The sequence below is a fragment of the Euwallacea fornicatus genome, chromosome 13, assembly GCF_040115645.1.
Source record: "Euwallacea fornicatus isolate EFF26 chromosome 13, ASM4011564v1, whole genome shotgun sequence".
Taxonomy (NCBI): Eukaryota; Metazoa; Arthropoda; class Insecta; order Coleoptera; family Curculionidae; genus Euwallacea; species Euwallacea fornicatus.
Window position 1 is genome coordinate 1824366 of NC_089553.1, and position 19498 is coordinate 1843863.

The 19498-nt window shown below is 35.1% G+C and overlaps 3 protein-coding genes across 5 annotated transcripts in view; 1 reads left to right on the top strand and 2 right to left on the bottom strand.

The window, feature by feature from the left end:
* The window catches only part of osi (orsai), a 32741-nt gene extending 31663 nt beyond the window's left edge, over positions 1 to 1078 (bottom strand). The window contains exons 1-4 of one of the 3 annotated variants that reach the window (XM_066289785.1): positions 953 to 1049; positions 844 to 898; positions 710 to 785; positions 9 to 653 (exon numbers count right to left, since the gene is read on the bottom strand). In XM_066289785.1, coding sequence (XP_066145882.1) covers positions 444 to 653; positions 710 to 757 — 258 coding nt within the window. In that variant the 5' untranslated portion in view covers positions 758 to 785; positions 844 to 898; positions 953 to 1049 and the 3' untranslated portion in view covers positions 9 to 443. Of the gene's footprint in view, positions 1 to 8; positions 654 to 709; positions 786 to 843; positions 899 to 952 lie in introns of those variants that run through there. The other 2 variants (XM_066289784.1, XM_066289783.1) reach the window with 2 other exon arrangements.
* A 2766-nt stretch (positions 1079 to 3844) lies between these two features.
* Positions 3845 to 6114, top strand: LOC136343050 (uncharacterized). Its single transcript, XM_066289417.1, has 5 exons — positions 3845 to 4151; positions 5200 to 5282; positions 5345 to 5588; positions 5720 to 5823; positions 5881 to 6114. Exons 1-5 carry the CDS (start codon positions 4008 to 4010, stop codon positions 6050 to 6052), a joined length of 747 nt encoding a protein of 248 aa, XP_066145514.1. The 5' UTR covers positions 3845 to 4007; the 3' UTR covers positions 6053 to 6114.
* Positions 6115 to 12826: 6712 nt separating this feature from the next.
* On the bottom strand, positions 12827 to 19498 carry LOC136342937 (uncharacterized). Its single transcript, XM_066289244.1, has 3 exons — positions 19381 to 19498; positions 17389 to 18387; positions 12827 to 15242 (listed from the first exon to the last, which is right to left on the bottom strand). The coding sequence occupies exons 1-3, from the start codon at positions 19381 to 19383 to the stop codon at positions 15132 to 15134; spliced, it is 1113 nt and encodes a 370-aa protein (XP_066145341.1). The 5' UTR covers positions 19384 to 19498; the 3' UTR covers positions 12827 to 15131.

Genomic DNA, 19498 nt, shown 5'->3' on the forward strand with positions numbered 1-19498 from the left:
CTTGAAGATTATTAATTCAAAATAAACCTTTAATTGTTGCAAAAAGACAATACTGGGCGGCCCAGATTTTATATAACAGCAATTATCTCAAAACCGCTTAATGATAGAACAGTTTAAATGGAAAAGTCATAAGATGGGTACAGCAGCATAGACTGGATGTAATTTTACACATACCAGAAGGCACCTTTCATATATATTCACACTTGGATTTATCGATGTGAAATTCTAATAACATGTCATGTGGCATGTCCAATTTTAAATTTCAACAAGTTCAAAATAACAACGTTTGAAATGTATCACCCTGTATGATTCAAATTATGTCCAGCTTATAGATCTACCTTCATTTTATAACATTTGTATTTTAACTGTTTTTGTATCTTTGAAGGTTTACGACAACTGCCGCCACTATTTGCGACACCCAGTGTACTATACACGTTAATCAGCTAGTTGTCACTATAATATCGTCTTTTCAAAGTTCGATACTTCTTGAGCATGTATAGAGCTTCAATCTCTTTGGCCACAAACTCCCCCCTTCTAATCATTTCCTCAATTTTCGTGGGATCAGTTTCCTCTCTATTTTTAAAGAAAGCCATGTGCAATCTTTGCCTAAAGTAATTGAATCCTGCAGGCCAGTGTTTTCCCAAGTGTAACAGCTAAGATTTATAGCAGAAGGCTATCATTTAATTATTATTACACATTCAATACTTACAGTTCTGTACAAATTCAATACGCGACTTCTTTGGGACATATTAGACATATGTATGGTCTTATTAGAGATTAGAGGCCTACAAAATGGTTGGGATAATTATCAAAGGAGCTGTGGTGAAAGGTATGAAGTTGTACTTATAGAACCGGTGAAATTAGTTGCCATACTGAATGCATGAGAAGTGGAAAAATTCTTGAATAAAGTTACATTATGAAGGAATGAAACCATTTAAAATGTACTACTTACTATTTACATAACTTCGAACTTGACCTTTATTCTAAACGAACAACGTACAATCAAAATTAAACAATATATATAAAATAAACAATATACAGTACATCTCACGACACTAATGATATGATGGAATGTATGTTTCCGCGCATACACCACTTGGCCAGGTTGAGCTCTGCAATGTTGCCGGCTTGCTTTTAAACAGTCAAGTTGTTTGATTGTTATTTAAAGTTTGCAATCAAAATTACATAAAAAAATTAATGCAACTCTCAAACACGAACCAACATACAATTCTAGAAATAAATGAAAAATGAATAAATTTTATCGATGAAAATTAAAACAAAAACAAAAAGTCAATTAAATGTTCAAAATCGGCTCCTGTCTTGTACAAAACAGCAATCGAGCCGTTCATAAAACATCCTCAATATGATATTCACATTCATATGTATTAAAACATTTTTTAATAAAGCAAGCCGGCAACTTTGCAGAGCTCGATTTGACTGTAGCAATAAACATGAAATAAAACTGAAAACTTTCCGAACAAAAATAAGTTGCTCTGGGCAAACTCACCTATATTCGATGTTTTTTCGAAATAATTGCTAAAAGTTTTTATCGATTTCCACTAACTTTGGAACTACGAATTACTACATAAATTGGCATAGTTGCTTGTTAAATCAGAATTATTATGCATCTTTGGAGACGCTTGCAACACGTGTTGTAAGCACTTGCGGATTTCTTCGTTTTCGCTAATTAATATAGAGAAATTTACACAAATTTTCAAGTTTTAAATAAAAATGTTATACCATTTAAAATTATAAAGTAAAAGAAGCAAAAATGACGTCATCCCAGTCGATTGACTGAATATCTACGAATCTGACTGGTACCGAAGAAAAGAAACCCATTTCTCATTAAGTTCCCAATAATTCTCCACTTCCGGTACCCATTTCAGTACTCATAAAGTATACAAATTAGCAATAAACTACTGTTCGTGAATGACCACATCATTTCGATTGAGTTTGGATTTACTTCTCTTGCACTTTGAAAAGCTCTAAGATTGATGGGATCTCAGTACCTTTGTGTATAATTAATTAAAGCAAATATCACATTCTTTGTAAAATAATATCTATAGTAGTTGCTTGCCTTTTTAACACAAAAATCACTTTCAAAAGATGTGAGATGGACTGAATGAAGTGAAAAAGATTCTACTAACTGATAGCGCAAGCTACCTGCCAGACAAACCTGAACCTGGACTTACTTATGTCTTATTATCGTAGAACTCTCTAATGGCAAACTATTTCTTGAATTTATTTCGAGTTAATTTTTGGGTCAACTGATTGATACATATCTTCTTTTATTACAATTTTTAGTTATAGCAATCTGTAGCTGACTAATTTTAGCATGTTTAACAGAGCATAGTGTTGCTCTTAAAAGACTGTCTTTTCAATAACAGAATCGTTGGGAGTTTTTTGTTCATCTAGTCTTTGCCAGGCCTATATTTACATTTTCTTATGTTTCAACATATGTATATCTGATAAGAGGTGCCCTGTTTGCAAGAAAAATAGCATTTAATAATACTGTACATAGAATAGCATTTTTTAAATCTTTTTATCTTCCTTGCCAGCAATGACTTTCGAATTTAAATGATATTCGTTGGATTTATTTTGATGCATCCTTATATATTTAGCGTTTTAACAGTATATTTAGTGTTTTAACACATCATATACTACTGTAGTACACTAATTTTGGATGATCTTTCAATAGATATTGTGTTGGGGAGTATATAATCGATATTATTCATGGTATTTGTCAAGTGCAATTCAATGTGAAAAAATAACTTTCTGTGACTGGATGGACCATTAAGTGACATTTCGCCTGGATGTGAATTGTCCTGGATTACGGTAATGTTGACCGGATGACGATTGAAGGCATTGAAAGCTGTTGAATTGATGTTGTATAGCAGGAAGAAATATAGTTTTTGGCACACTATGCAGTGGTGCTGTATCGAAAATAAATAACATCTGAAATCTTTCTTCCCCATGACTAAGGAATAACAGTTTTCCTTGACAGAATTCCAAATAAATCGTGCTTCCAGAAGGTTTATTTGTGTTTAGTGATCGGTGTTTCATCATTGTATATAGTTTAATGTCCTTTAATTTTATTTTCTGTTTCGGTGTCCTGTTTAAGTGGTTTTCGTCACTGTTTATACATGTATTTGTCCGCCTCCAGATTATTTCGTTTCGTTTTTCGTTTCTATGGTTAGACTAGCGAGTTGCACTCTCGCAAAAAAAGGTGTAGTTGTTTCAATACATAAAGGCCTTCGTATCGTCACCGTTTGGCCTATGACTCGTATCTTTGCAAAAAGGCATATTGTAAAAATATTTTTGTATGTTTTCGTACCGATATCGATTCTTAAATGATTCAGACAAGCACCAGCACGACACACGACATTCGAAATACGGAATTAACTAATAATCGATTTAATTCGAAACGAAAATCGTTTAGCAATATCTTTTTTAGTTTCTGAAACCTAACATCATTTTGGTTTCTATTTTTTGCGATTTTTTGGTGATGAAAATGAAGATTCGAAAAAGTTCCTTTTTAAAGTTCCACGACGTGAATGGTTTTGTTCATGGTCAATATAGGTTTAAAATTTTTAATTGTAAATTAGTGAATAAAATTCGATTTTCTTGCATTTCAAGTGTGAACTGGCTAAAAATAATTGACCAAAACAGAATGTATTTGACATTAACGATACGAAAACATAACCTCAAGTGCGGCGGTTTTATAGGTAATACAAGAACGGCCCGAACAGACGTCCTTACCTAATAAATGACGTGAGCATGCGCCTTACCTTTCAGCTATGCTGCACCGTAGTGAAAAGAAAGAGTAAGATAGACAGCGGCCGTGGATTAGACCACAATTCAACCATCATTTAAAATCGAATTGATCCGAAAAAATAACAAACCTTTTTAACCTCACTTTTTGAATTTTAATCAGTTCTTGTGTTTTTGAATACTTTGGAATATATGTTTTTAGTAATTTACTAGAAATCAACGTTAAAGACATAAGAATGGAAAGCAGTAGTAAAGACCCAGATGTATACTTAAGAACTATGCTAAATTCACCTCTTAAATACACGCCTGCAGTTCCAGTACCTGATTGGAGTCCTGCAAGTACTATACCAACCCCTAATTCAAGTCAACCCTTAAATTTGGTAGGTTGAAAGGTTGGAAAATTTTCATTAAATGAAGCTAAAATGAGTGTTCTTTCACTTGTTAAAACATTTAAATCTTTCAGAAGTATAGTTTTGATTACAAATGGTATGTTTTTGCTTTGTATTGTATCGAATTGGCCTATGTTGGTCTTTATGCTCTATTATTTTTCTGCTGAACATACCAACAATTGCACAGAATCTACAGACTGCTCATGACATTGTGGGCATTACAATTTCTCAGAGATGACTATTTGTATAAGTGACTGAAAAGCAAGTTATTCCTTGTGGAAACTGCAATGGCAATTCCTACTATTATTTATTTAATTATGTTCAGTGGTTTTATCAAAAACTGCATGTAGTGTGTCATACCTAGTCGGTTATACTAGTGCTCCTTGAATTTCAGCTTGCCCCATCTCTAAGGCTGATCTGTTGTTAACTCGAATTGATTGTCCTCTACTCTCTTGTGTTTTTGCAGTGTCTCTGTCTTCATTGTAAGTTCCTGATTCTGACTCTTTCTTTGATCCATTTAGCTTTTGCATTATGGTGAGCTGGTATTTCCCATATTTCATATCAATACTTAGATGTCGCTTTTTGTAATGGTGGGAACATTTCTGATGATTTACCCGATAGTGGCTTTTAAATCTCTCTTCTCTTCTCCTTTGATTCTTTGTATCATTGAAGACTAGCATATGTTACTAACGTTGCATTCAGGATTTCAAGAATCTGTACTAGACTATGTTCTTTATGGTTGATAATATGATGTTTGTTGCTTTTGAATGATTTTTTCACTAATATATTGCCTGATTCTGTTAATGTTTTGTCAAAGTCTTTCTATTTGAATTTCCATCGTGCCAGCAAAATTTCTAGAATTACCTTAGGGATTTGTTGCTGTATGTTGAAAGGCATCATTCTCATTCTAATTCTAATTAGTGAAAGTCTTATAATCCAGAATAATTTTTCTTGGAGTCTCCATTGCGACGAGACTTATGAGGTCCTCTATCCCTTTTTCTTGTTATTTGCAGTATGTCTAGCAAAATCGTTTTTACAGACATCAAAACCCAATCCCTCCATATTAACCGTTACGATACCAGGAGCAGTCGCAGGAGAACCTCACACCAATATTACTTTTCAGTAAGTACAATTTCAATTTGCTGTAATGTTCAAATACGTTTTTGTCTGTCTTCATCTGTTAGAAATTGTGTAGCGACAGTGAATCTACGGACAACCTTAGACTTAACAACAATTAACGCCAAGACGAGAAATACTGAATACAACCCTGCACGTTTTCGTGGAGTCGTCATGAGGATAAGAGAACCACGTGCCACAGCTCTCATATTTGGGTCAGGGAAAATTGTCTGCACAGGAGCGAGAAATGAACACGACGCCCTTCTGGCCACCAAGAAATTCGCTCGGATCATCGAAAAACTCGGATTTAATGTATGACTTGTTGCTGTATTTTCTCCAAAATCGGACAGGTGGTAGAGAAAGTGAAATGTCAAAGGTCACCTCAGTTTTTGTGAATTACTTAGAATGTTTGTCTCTTGTGCTTTGATGAGAATTTATTTCAGATAAAATTCGAGGAATTCATGATACAAAACTTGGTTGCAACTTGCGATTTGCGTTTTCCCATCAAGCTGGAAAGCTTAAATCATATGCATGGACAGTTCAGCAGGTAAAATTTTTCAAAAAGAGAGGTCAGAGAGGCTTTCACTGTGTTTTTGTTTGATAGGTACGAGCCAGAGCTGTTCGCTGGTTTAATTTATCGCATGCTGAAACCCAAAATTGTGATATTGATTTTTGTTAATGGAAAAATAGTTTTTACTGGGGGCAAGAGTCGGGAGGATATCAAGGAAGCTTTGGAGAACATATATCCTATTCTCAGGAGCTTCAGAAAAAATTAACTGGTTGTATTGTATTTTATATTTTATATTGACGATTGATTAATAGATATTACTTTAAAAAAAATGTGTTTTGTTTCACTCGTTCAATGACAAGAGGTACAGGAGCTTGGAAAGGTCAGAGGTCAATTTTTAGACAAATGCCATGTTTTGCTCTTGATCTTGTCTATATATTAGTTTTATCGCGTTGAGTGGCTTTTTTTTTGTACAGCCGTACTAAAATCCGAAAGAAACAACGTTATCACAAGACTGCAAAGATTAATAAAGCTGTTGCTTGTGTCTCGTTTTTTTATCCGTAATCGGAAAATTTTAAGCCACTTTCATAATATGCATTTATGTCTGGAAGAAACCCCCAATTATTGCTCAAGATAAGACGTAGTTGCATAGCTCATGCACAGGATGTTTCCGGAATACGGCCCGTAACTTCAGGATACAATTTCTCATGATATTTAAAGGAAAAAAGTTCCTGTAAATATGTGGCCAGAAACGCTTAGATTCTGAGATATAGTTTTGAAAATAAAGAAAATATATAGGATGTTTCTTAATGGGTTGTAAAAAATGAAATGGATAAATCATAAACTTATTTTAAAATAAAAACTTCACATAAAGGCATGTTTTAAATTACTACCATTTTGACTTACAGGGCGTTGAAGTTTCATTTTTTTTTCGATTTTCAATAATTTCTCTGTTATTTGTGAAGAAAACTAACTCAAAATTGGTAGTAATAATAATTGTAGATTTAAGAAAAAACCGAAATAATAATTATTTATAACGTTCTACAAGACGTCACTTTTTTCGTGGTCGCTTTCAATATTTTACATTATAATTTTTTTACGACATTTTTAGAAATTGATTAATTTCGTTTAATTCGTTATGTCTTTTATTAACTTTTTTGCCTCTTCAACATGTTTATTAGGAACAATAGTTTAAGAGATATTGTCAGAAATTAAAAATACTGATTTGGATTATAATCAAATTAATGGTTAAAAATGTCCTTCGACTAAAATACTATATTCCATCCTTCTTCTCACGGACTGCCGGAGCCTGAAAAATTTCAAGCTTATTTCTAATAGTTTAACAAGCATCTAAAAATGTAAAAAAAGTTCTGATGTAAAATAGTGAGAGCGACCACGAAAAAATTAACACCCGGTACAATATTTCAAATAATTGTTATTTCAGATTGTTCGTAATGTTAAAATTATTGTTACTACCAATTTTGAGTTAATTATTTTTATAAATAGCAGAGAATGTAATGAAAATTGTTAAATAGAAATGAAACTTCAACACCCTGTAAATCAAAATGGAAGCGATTTAGAACATACATGAAGTTTTTATCTTAAAATAAGCTCATCATTCACCCATTTCATTTTTTACCATTCATTATGAAACAGTCTTTATATTGTTATTTTAAATAAATTTGGAATAAGGAATGCTAGATTTTTAATTATTTTTCAGTTATTGTACATAGGTACAAAGCTGCAGTTTTACTATAAAGTCAATTTTGGTCTGCCGTCAGTGGCGTAGTTAGGAGTTAGTCAGTTAAGGTTTTTGACATAAAATGTAGGTTCTAATGGATTTTAAAATTATTTTTGGACTGTCTCAGCATGTTGCAATAAAAAAGTCCCTTGATTTTTTTGCTTAACACTAACCAATTCGTAGAAAAAACGCTTATTTATTCAATTCAGCTTCAATAAAAATATGAGATAAGTATCGTCTGCATTTTTTGTTGTCTTAGTAATATCTTCGGCACCGAAATTTTTGGAATTTTGCTAATTATAAGTTGTGAGTCAAAATTGTGAATTACATAATAAACGCTGAAATGGCTCACATGCATCGACTAACTTATGTCACCCGCAGCAATTAAAAAATGATTTTATGCTAAAAATGCAGCTTTTTACCAATATACAATAACTGAAAACTTTTAAGAACCTAATATTGACTGTTTTAAATTTATTTCAAACCATATATATATATATATATATATATATATATATATATATATATATATATATATATATATATATATTATTTTTCAACACCCTGTCTCTCGGAATCTATGTGTTTTCGGCCTTATGTTTATAGGTTTTTTTTCTTTAAATAGTATAAAAAATTGTGTCTAAAAATTACGAACAGTACTTAAAAAACATCTTATAATGCCGCAATCTAAGACTTAAACTTCGGGTCGGGTCTAAACCTCGGTTATGTAATCTATTGACCTTAGAGTACAAAAAGATACCTCCCCGCATTTGATCTCTGAAGTAACATTAGGTGGGTACCTATTTACTATTCATCCGCAATGATTGGTGAAGGTGAATTGCTTGAGGATTAAAGCTCTAAGGCTAGCAAAGAGGCTGCTCTTAATTTTCTGGCAGCCATAATAATGATCACCTCTTTTCGTGCCTTGAAAAATACCTTAAATTAATCGTCTCGATGCGCTTAATAACCCCACAAAAATTGCTTTGCAAAATTTCTTTTAGTTTCTGAGATACGGGGCCATTTTGGTGCCCATTTAAAGGAAGGTTGCAAAGAACGCTGTTCCAAGGCTCCAGGACCTCAATAGCTCTATATACAGTCAATCAAGGATTCATATCACTAAGTTAAATTGAGAAAGAGCACATCTAAAATTTCCATTTTTTTCCAAAAATTGTTAAAGAGGGGAAGTACACATCTTTTATCATTTTTCAAACTTCGAATGCTGGAATGCGTTTAGGAGGTTTAAGGGAGAAATGATTAAATTTCTGAGTGATATTCAAGAGAACTTGATCTCTTGGAAATCTCACTCTTCAGTATCATTAGGTCCCACAATTATGGGAAGTGTCACCATAAAGGCCACGACGTACATTCCTAACAGCACTGTATTTCATCTACACTGCTCATGAGAAGAGGATCTTATCGAAACTAATAAACTACGATAATTTGAACTATTTTAATTCGAAAAAGAAGCAAATAACATCGGTTCGACAAAACGTCCAGTTTAATTGCCAAGACCGAAAAGTTTTGGAAATCGGAATGATGGAGAGTGTGAAGGTGACTCTGGGGCACTATGATGGTAGTAAATGATTGAGTGTTTATACGGAAATCAAACACCTCATGGCCAAGTTAAACACACTGGTCAACCTACAATTTCCGAATTCAACAAGAAAAGTACAGTGGCTTGCCGGGTCATTAACGAAGGTGAGAACCTAAACAGGTCAAAAAGAATATGGATTATTTTATCCTATGCCAATGGAGAAAAAGACGCACTAATTAGGTCAATACCCCAAAAATTGCAAATTTCTATGAACCCAAAGCGTACGATAAATTGCGTTCATAAATACGTAAGTAATAATTAACGAAGAGACGAAACCAGCTTCCTCAGTAATTAATCGCACACGGTGAACGGCCTCACCGGAACGACCCACAATCCGGAGTTGGCGAACTCCCAGATGTCCCCGAAATGGGGCCATCGGCGTCTTGCAAAGCAGTCGATACAGCCTTGAAAAGTAGGCCACCGGGGTGCACTTTGCAACTGCCTCATCAGGCCAACGAATTTTTAGGTCAACGACCTGAGCCCTCCCCTGGAATCAAACCGGATTTATGTGGACACCGATTCTCCGGATGGCCTACATTGGCATAAACCCTCTTTTTGCAGTCTTTTTTCTGTATCCGGGCCATTAAAATTTTCAAGCTAATCATACATTGTTTTGGTGACTTTTCAAATGAAGGAGTGAGTATTAAATTCCAGCAGAAGTAAACTACACATTTTATAGCATTGTTTTCCTGCTTCTGGATTAGAAGGAAAACTTATTATGGACGTTATTCTCGGGAAAAAGAAACACGATTGTATTTATACTTCTTTTCTATGAAAGGTTTATTAAAGCGTTTCTTGGCTAGTGTGTCTAACGAACTAGTGTCTTAATTGGTTATTAATACAAGTACAATTTTTGCGTTGGTGACCCCATCCAAATCTCTATAGTTGGGTAATCAGGAGCTCACTGGGCAGGGTCGTTGGCAATAGTTACCAGGGCCTGAATGTTGCTGGAGACCAATTAATTGATTTTCAACTGGTTGAAGTTTGAAATTCACAGTATCGATGCTACATTTTAAAAATCAAATTACACATTTTACCATACTTATCAATTTGGAGTACCTAAATCTGCGTTAAAAAAAAATGCATTAATCAGATTAATGAATGATCGATTTTATACAAATGTCCATCCATTTTATATCTTTTTATATAAAAGGCATTTCAAATTCGGCCCTCACCTTTAGGGCATCGGAAACTGAAATAGACATGAAAAAGTTTAGATGGAGGCAAAGTTGCATAATTGTTTTCCGTTTTCCAAATTTTAACTTTTCGAGTAGTTCCTAAGATAACCGAATGAAACTAAAAATTGGGGATTCGGTTTTTTTTAACGTTATTTAACAACAAAATCTAAAATTGTAAGAACATATTCGTTGCCACTTATTTTCAGTTACATTATGACATTTTCAGATTTGCCATCCAACGTTTCGTCCTTTGACTATCGTCAACTTGATTTTTCTTATGGGTGCTACATTTGATTTTTTGACAGAAAAATGAGCACATCTGAAAATGTCAGCGTGTAAGTGAATAAAAGTGCCAAGGAAAATGTGCTCTTGGCTTTGGGCTTCTTTGTCAAATAACACTAAAAAAAATAAAACCGAGATATTTAATTTTTACATTTTTTAGCTATTTTCGGAAAATTCAAATTTTGAAAATGACAAGCCCTAAATTACCTAATTTTGCCCCCATTTAAGCTTCTTTGTATCTCCTTTAGTTTCCGAGATCCCAACGATGAGAGTAGAATTTGAAATGCCCTGTATATTTTTGCATATTTAAAATAATTTTCCATAGAAATACCAAAAGGGAAAATATGTTTTATTGTTATATTGGTATTTAGTCCTTTCGCTGTGCAATGGATGCAAATGTATGGTAACGGACACGTTCGTTAATAAGGAATTAATACACTAGCTTGTTAAACAAATATTTATCGTGGATTCGAAATTGGCATATCTGGACATAGGAGATTTTTTGTGTTTCATGCTTCCACGCAACTAAAAATTATTCCATAATAAGGACACTCCTGTCCCTTCCAAAGAAAACGAAATAAACCGGGAGTGGAGGCGTAAACATCCGGCAAAATCTCCATCGTTACGAGAGTAATTTCGACGACAAAGCTAATTTCTGTTTCTGATGACCTTTAAAGCAAACAACCATGAAATTACGACAAATCTTTGAAATGGAAAAGTCGCGCCTTCTTCTGATACGACAGCCGTAATAACTTCAAAGAGCTTTATTAAAGCACGCAGATTTCAATGTGATTATGAAGGAAATGGGTTGATGAGTCAATTAGAAACCCATTGATTTAAAAACCTATTGCTGACACGAGGCAACAATTTCGTTAACAGTTACGTAATGGGTTCTTGCGGGATTCGAATCGAGAGTAACCGGTAGCTATGGCAACGCCATCAGTCGATCCCGAAAGCCTGGCGTCTGGATAATAGCTCTGTGGATTAAAATAAAAAGAGGAGCTCTATATTACATTTCATACACCTCCAGAAAATAATTAAAACCTCATCGCCATGATTAAGAACCAACGTGATATCAAAGTCATGAAGGATGAGAGTTTTATAATATCTTTTGTGGTCTTTTGTTAACTTATGCCAGCAATTCTGGAAAACTGACAGTTTCCAGGTTTATTTAACCACAATGTATGGTGTTTATCTCTGTCACACCCAGATTATATTGGAGCAACGGCAAATAACGCTGAAACGTGTTTCAGCTAGAGTTAATGTCAAAGGTCAAGTTCGTGAATGTTGGAGTTTCAGCTTTGTTGGGGAGATTTTAACAATATGTGGGGTTTTGTGATATCTCCTACGTAGTTCCAGGTATCCCAGACATGTGAGAAATTCTGGATAGCAGTTGATCGATGCATTTGCTGCTGCACTTGCAGTGTTTCAGAGTCAGATAATTGAGAAACGGTAAATTTGATTTAAAAAAAAAATTAATTTTTCGCCATATATACCGAACAATGATTTTGTTACTGGATAGTCTCAAATATTCTATACAAATTGCGAATATTTAACTTTGGTTGTTAGAGTAAGATATGGTCAGCCATATGAGGAAACCGAAAAGAGTACTAATCCGGAAAGATTAGTTATTATTAAAAAAAAATCATAACTCTTGTTGGAAACGGGATCGAGTAATAATCTTTCATGGCTTTGTATTCATAAATATTTTTTACAAATTGCGAATATTTAGCGCAATTTGTTAGAGCAAGATGTCTTTGTCCAACCGTGCAAACCTGAAGGAGGACAAATCTGGTAAGATGAAACGCGGTTTTCAAAAAATCATATCTTCCGCTAGAGACGGGTTAGAGGAATTATTTTTTGTAGCTAGATAGTCATAAATATTCTCTAAAAGCTGCGAATATTTTTCATTAATAAAGTTACCCGACCGAAGAAGCTTCAATGACATAAGTAGCTAACTCACGTACCTACTTTTCTCTTCTCTTCACACTTTGAACCTGGATATCTCGGAAATCTATGGACCAATATCTATGTATCGCAGTCGCTTTAAAATAATTGCTCAATATATTTCATAAAAGTATTATATTGTGAACAGTCCAGAAATACTGGCTTATGGAGATATCAGAATATTCAATGAAATTTTTGGAATTAATGGAGTTTGAAAAACTGGAAAGTAATCACGGTCTTTTATTAACCTATGCACACTCCTGGGAAAGTGGAACGCGGCTTCATATAGAAAAAAACTCATTTTCAACTTCTTATTGACATTTATTCTTCAGTCAGTAGGATATAGTAGTTAGTCACCCAGCCGATGGTAGGTTGAGTGTTAATAATAGTGTCATTAATCGAATAATGGTGGATGTTAACTAACATTAGTTATCGTACGTCAGCTAAGATATACCTTTGTTTAATACATTATCAAAATATATTCAGTTGACACATTTATAGTAAAAAAATATGAAGAGATATGTACAACAATGTGCGACTCCTTTAAACTCTGACCTGATTGGCGTCCCGTTGGATTGCGACCCTTGTTCGAATCATTTTAACTTAATGATACGGCATTTGCAACCACCCAATGGTACGCAACCCTCATTCACCATACCTCTCCCGTTAAAACTAAAATTGATCAACCTCAGAAATGCTTCGAGAAAGTGCGTCATTCGTTCATAGAAAGATGGTGGGATAAGCTCAGGATATAGTGTGAAACGACTGATCTTTCGGCATTCCTGGAACCGACCAAATAGAGGCAGATAGAAAGCAAGAAACTTAGAAACTACAAGTGCTGTATTTTCCCATTTTCCAGTTCTTTAGGCGATAAGTAAAATAGCGATTTCTATCTATGTATGGCAAAATAGAAAGAGTAAAATCTACGTATTTACAGCTTTGTTGCAACATTTATTGTCTGTTAAATCTAAGCAGGTATTTCAGCCCTAATTGAATAGTGTGTTAACAGATAACGTAATTATATTATATACAATTAAATTCTTCTATCTACTAGGTAGAATACAGGTATCATCATTTAAGTAAGAAGATAGGAATTCTGTAAGTGGGAGAAGAGCCGCATAAGGTTTAATACACTGCTGGCAAAAACCAGCAAAGTGGGTGGCGCGACCAACCGTTGAAGCGGGCGGAGTTAATTGAGACCCAGTTGCCAGATCTATCACCCTTTCAGAGTTTTTACCACCATAAGTTTTAGTGATGAATAAAATTAGTTTCGAGTTTTTACTTATTTACAAATTATTGTACATTTCCCCATTATAACTTAACTTAGGTATGTTATTGATATATATGATGATCTGAATTCGCTGATATTTGTTTATGATCTTATGGTGGGTTCAAGACTGAGTCGGCGACACTGGCTGTAGTCTCGAAAGGAAATACAATTATATTAGAAACTAAATAAATTGATTGGTTTAGGTAAAGTTTGTAAGGAATTTATATTTTAACGTTCAGAGTCCATTTATTTAGTTTACTGCTTTTTGCTTTGATATTTTTTAAAATCTCCATCGCTGTGAAGTCTAAACATTGAAGTGGAGATGTCGGTGGGAGGTGTCAGTCCAGCAGGCGGAGTGAGTCTAGTTTTCCTAGATTTCTCACCTTTTGAAAATGTTTACTAATTTAAGTCCAATCTTTTTTTGTTCTTTATTTATTTACCTTGCTGCTTTTGCTCTGATATAAAAATAAAATACTTCCATCACCGCGAAGATAGCGAAATCGATATTAATCTAAACATCGAAGTAGAGACACCGGTCGGACTGACTCCATCCATTTTATTATTGGTCTTTCTCGGGGGCATGTTAAATCTTACGCGGTCCTTCTCTCACTTGCACAATTCCTATTTTCTGACTTGAATTGATAACGATACCTGTGTATGCTACTTTATGTTCTCTAATGTAGCTGAAGCTATATCGCACACAAATGGGAGCAGTGGAGTGGGTTAAAGGTACATTCTACCCTTACAAGCACGCCACTGATTGGAAAGTTATTGAGAGTAAATGTACATGGGGATAGTGGGAAGAATAACGTTCCAATGTGTGAGAACCTACAACAAGCACAGTCCTTGTTTCTCTGTATCACAGGTAGAATCTGCAATTTCCGAGAAAGTTTCTTTTACAAAATTCTGACCAATTTAACAAACTGAGAATGATGTTTCCATGTTAATGCAAAATTATTTTCGTTAATATAGTTATTTACATTTTTAAAGAGAACGAATGTCAAAAGACTGCATCCACTTCCTTTTACCCTGTATGCGTTTATATACAAAAGAGCTAAGAGCAAGCGAATCTACTAATTAGCAACATTTTTCCTATCTAGCCTGGAAAGATCATTAAAGTCCAGTTAATACTTAAATGCAATCAGTCTTGATAAAACCTCAACTACACTTCTACTCCATATTCTCTAAATGAACGAATTATGGGATAGTTCAAATCTATGAAATTTTGTATTGGCCAAAGTTTATTCTTGGCAGTTAACGTTCGTTTTTGATGGGTTTTAAAACATCTCCTATTTCAGTGCTCAAGAATATAATATGTACAGGGGAAATTAGGATTTACTGGGTTTGCTTTTTAAGCACAGTCAATTGCCTCGTTAGCGAATCTTCACTGGAGACGATTCTTTTTCGCATTGAAGGTTTCATTTCGGGTTTTGGGTCTGTTTGATCCTGGAAAAAAGAGAAACATTATAGGCAAAAGTTTAAAAAAAGGTCAAGTAATTCGGTAAAATAGCGACAACATTGAGCGCACTGTGTAAGGGACATATTGTAGGTGCTCGTCAATGTAGATGTATTGGAAATATTGACAAGTTTAGAGTAATTTTTCCCCCTATGCACAAATTTATTCTGAATAAATACTAGTGTAGATTACAGTAAATGCCACTTATTTGGTCCTCTACGTAACAATATGTAAAGAGGTTTTTTTCTGAACCACGTTCCAAACTTTTCCTTCCAATTTCTCCTTTCAGGGCGTAATCTCATAAACGTCACGAGAGCCCTTCTCTCCGAGGAAATATGTGAAAGCACAAAATTTCTCCCTTTATTGAATAAAGGAATAAAGAAGATGGCCTCTGACCCTACGCCCGACTCAAACCCAATTACATTTTTTTCGGGCGGCAAACTGACGCTTCTAATAAGCAATTTCGTGATGGGACGTTTTAAAGGTGAGCGCTAAACGCATCCTTATTGACCCATAAGGCAGTGCAATAACATGGTCCCGAAAATCCTGCGGGGGGTTTCATTCATGCCGCCTGCACTGCGCCATAACCAAATCTGGCTCTTTGCCAAACTTTTACAAGTCGTTACATCACGGCCCATTTGTCGCCCGTGACGTCACAGTCTTTCAGGCTCCTTTATATTCTTCTCAGCTATAATTGGACAAACTTGAATTTTACGTAACGGGGATATTAATACCCTTCAAAGATCTGATAGACGACGTTCGATAAAGAAAGACAGTGTGGAGAAAGAAAAATGTTCTTGGTCCGGAGTATGCCAAGAGGTACAAACAAACCGATTTTTTCTCACCAGGCAACTTATTTGCCTTTCAAGATGTCTATGAAAGTCCTTCAGCTTTAATATGTTTTGCGGGAGAAAAGACAAAAGTTGTCTTCAAGAAAACAACTATTATGCTAGCACCAATGACGTCAGCTCCTGTTTAAATCTATTTGCTATAATGCGGCAACTTGTCAGAACTAATTTGTGGGAACATGTATAAAATGGACAGAGCTACAATTAGGCTAAATATGACATATTAATGGATACGATTCATGGGTTGAAAAATGTTCGATTTTCTAAATTTCCTGATAATCTGGTGGACGCAAACTTGTGGTAGACTCCTAATATTGTATAAGGCATTAATATTGCTCCATTCAATATCTCAAAAATTGCACAAAATTTTATAGAATTTTGCAAATAAAAAAAATTCAAAACTTAAATTTTACGTACACGAGATATACTACCTTTCAAAGATGTAATTGACGATATATTATGACCAAAGGCTATTGCAAGAAATAAAAATACTTCTGATCGTAAGTATGCCAAAAAGTACAAATAAAACAATTTTTCCCATAAAGGAAACTCATTTGCCTTTCAATATATCCATGAAAGCCCTTCAGCTTTGATGTTCTCAGAGAGGAAAGATAAGGACTCTGTCCGGGAAAACAACTCTTATACTCGTACAATGGAATATTTATCTTTAAACTACTTTAATTTTATCCCCCGTTTTCGTGGGACGCATATTTACCAGCTTGAGATTTATACTTCAATAACAAAGTTGGGACTTATCTTAGAAGTTTCGCGTACATATCATACATAGCAAATGAGCGGATGAAGATGTTTCAAAGGAATATTAAAGTGTGAGTTGCAAGCGTTCTCTATTCTGCAGTGGATACGGAATTCAAGAGATAGATAGAGTGACTTATTTCAACCGAGAGCCAGATGAGAAAAGCTGCTTAACACAGTGAGCGCCAAGGCAGACACCGATGTCTGGAAGTTCCTTTGTTAGGCGTCCCTTCATTTAACGCTTAATGTTGTATCAGGCGCTGAATATGTTAAAAACATATTTTGCATACCACGTTTAAGTCTATATTTTTTTCAAATGCGATCCCCTGTATATAACTTCTCCCGTTCGCTAATAGTTTTTTAAGAAGTATGTCGTATTTAATACGAGTTACGTTTGAAATGAGCACATTTTGATGACTTTTACAAATGGCTCTAAAAATTACTAATATACGATGCAACAAATGCAAAACGCTCATAGATCATAGATCTCTATAATTCGAATGATTAAATAATGAAAGAAGTACACTCAACTTACCTCCGCATTTTTCTCCATCTCCAAAAGATGTCTGATTTTATCGTAAACCGAAGGAGACCTTTTCCTTTCGTCCTGCTGGCTCAGCATGTCTAGTACAGAATCTGAGAATGGATGCCTCACTGGAGTTGCCGGCCTCATCATGACCTCCTCTTTCTGTCCTCGAATGTTTCTTCTGGACCCATCAGTAAGCAAATCTGGAGCTGCACTCGGAGCCGGGTCTTTGATCACGGGCTTACGATCAGTGAATACCACTACATCCTCGCCATCACTCCTCTTCTCACTGTTGGATTTTACTTTGCGTTGTTTGCGCTGTCTATTCTTGCGCTCCTTTTGTTTCTTAGGCAGTTCTTTTAATTCTTTAACGTCTTCGTCATCCATGTTAATTGTATGGTCATAAGGAACATCGTTCCATCTATTCAACTCTACATCATCAGGATTGTAATCAGAGTATTGATCGTAGTAGCTGGCGGGAAGTTTGTCTTTGGCATTTTCCAAATATAGTTGCTGCAGCATGAGATTATTGAGGAATGCTGCATTGGTTTCATCCACACTTCCTTCGTCTTCAGAGTAATCAGTATCATATCTAATCTCATGGCCAATGGGCTGTGCCCTCTCCCTTTGTTCCCTCTCTAGGTCTTGCCAAAGTTTGTCTGGGTCTTCAACGCTACCATCTCCATAGTACTTGCCCCTAGCTATTGGTTCTTGGTAGTATGGTAAACCCGTTTGGTAGAAGTCAAACTTCGAGACTCTGGGGGAGAGGTAGTATAAAGGGTCTAGGTTATAGTAGTACTCATCGGGGTAGATTTGACTGTAGGTGGGGTAGTATCCATAAGGGTATCTCTGGCTTCTAGAGTAGTATTCATAGGGATTGTACACTGGTCTATGGGAAGACTGTCTGAAGTGCTTGGTGTTGTAATAGCTGCTCGTCGGATAGCTCAGAACTGTATAGGTGAAGAAGATCAGGAGGAGTTGAGCGATAGGGATGAACTTTAGGGCGATCTGCAAATAATGAAAAGGCTTAGGATTTCATGAAGTAAAGAGTTGAAAAGCGAGTTGCTTTGACGAAAATCCAGTCTTTTACAATTTATGACAATTTTGTAAAATCGACCTCTTCGAAGAGTAACTAATAATATTGTTGATTTCCGATTATAACCTGCGTCAGCGCATTTTACATTATTAATCCGTAGCTTTGCTGTTTACTGGCTCGTGAAATATGCATGATGTAGACCAGTGGAGCATCAAAACGTCGATACATAGATAAGATTGCTGTTTACGTCAATGCCTTTGAAGTGGTTTAATTGGATTAATTATCTCCTGCTGGGAGTACAGAAACGGGAGGAAAGGGGAGAGGATCTAGGTTCAACAAGTTTCGAAGGGAATGTCCAATTTATGGGGCATATTGATCAGGTTTGCTTAGAAACAGTGGCGTAGTTTAACTTGAGGTGGTAGTGGAAAGATGCAGGGTGAAAAGGCATTGAAAATGTGAGAACTTGATGGTTTAGGACGGGTCGAAAGTGACATTGCTTGATCTTCAGAAATAAAATTTATAGTCATTCTGAGGGTAAGACTGAAAGATGATAAATGTGCGAAAATTTTAATTAAATATGTTTTATTTAACATAATAGTTGTGTAACAATTTTCCGATGGTTTGTAGCATCAAAGCAAAAAAGCTATTTGAAAAGTAGTGCGTCATTCCAAAGAAATAGTGGCAAACGAGGACGCAACAAGGAATTTATTATTACAACCAAATCGCGCGAATAAGTACAAAATAGACCTTCGATTAAACTAAATATGATTTATTAATTAATATCATTCATAGGTAAGAAATTATTCGACTTTTTGAAATTATTGACAATATGGTTAACGACCCTCAAAACAAACCTCCTGGTCCTGTATAGATTATCCAGATTGACTGTATCTCAAAAACCACGACAAATACTATGGAACTTAACAACAAAGAAATTCAACAATTCCCAAACTAAAACCACTTACCATTCTAAAGAGAACTACTACACTGCCACCACAAAAATGACCAAAAAACTGCGACTCGCAAAGCACCGTTGTTCCGTGCGTATCAACTCTTGAACGGGCGCTTTCCTCGCAGAAAATA

What these genes read in the sequence shown, in the direction of transcription:
- LOC136343050 (XM_066289417.1), top strand. Translation starts at nt 4,008, where the DNA reads ATGGAAAGCAGTAGTAAAGACCCAGATGTATACTTAAGAACTATGCTA. An exon ending in CAAGTCAACCCTTAAATTTG is followed by an intron (nt 4,152 to 5,199) that starts GTAGGTTGAAAG and finishes TCGTTTTTACAG; the next exon opens with ACATCAAAACCCAATCCCTC. An exon ending in TCGAAAAACTCGGATTTAAT is followed by an intron (nt 5,589 to 5,719) that starts GTATGACTTGTT and finishes AATTTATTTCAG; the next exon opens with ATAAAATTCGAGGAATTCAT.
- LOC136342937 (XM_066289244.1), bottom strand. An exon ending in AGATGGAGAAAAATGCGGAG is followed by an intron (nt 15,243 to 17,388) that starts GTAAGTTGAGTG and finishes TCTTTTTTCCAG; the next exon opens with GATCAAACAGACCCAAAACC.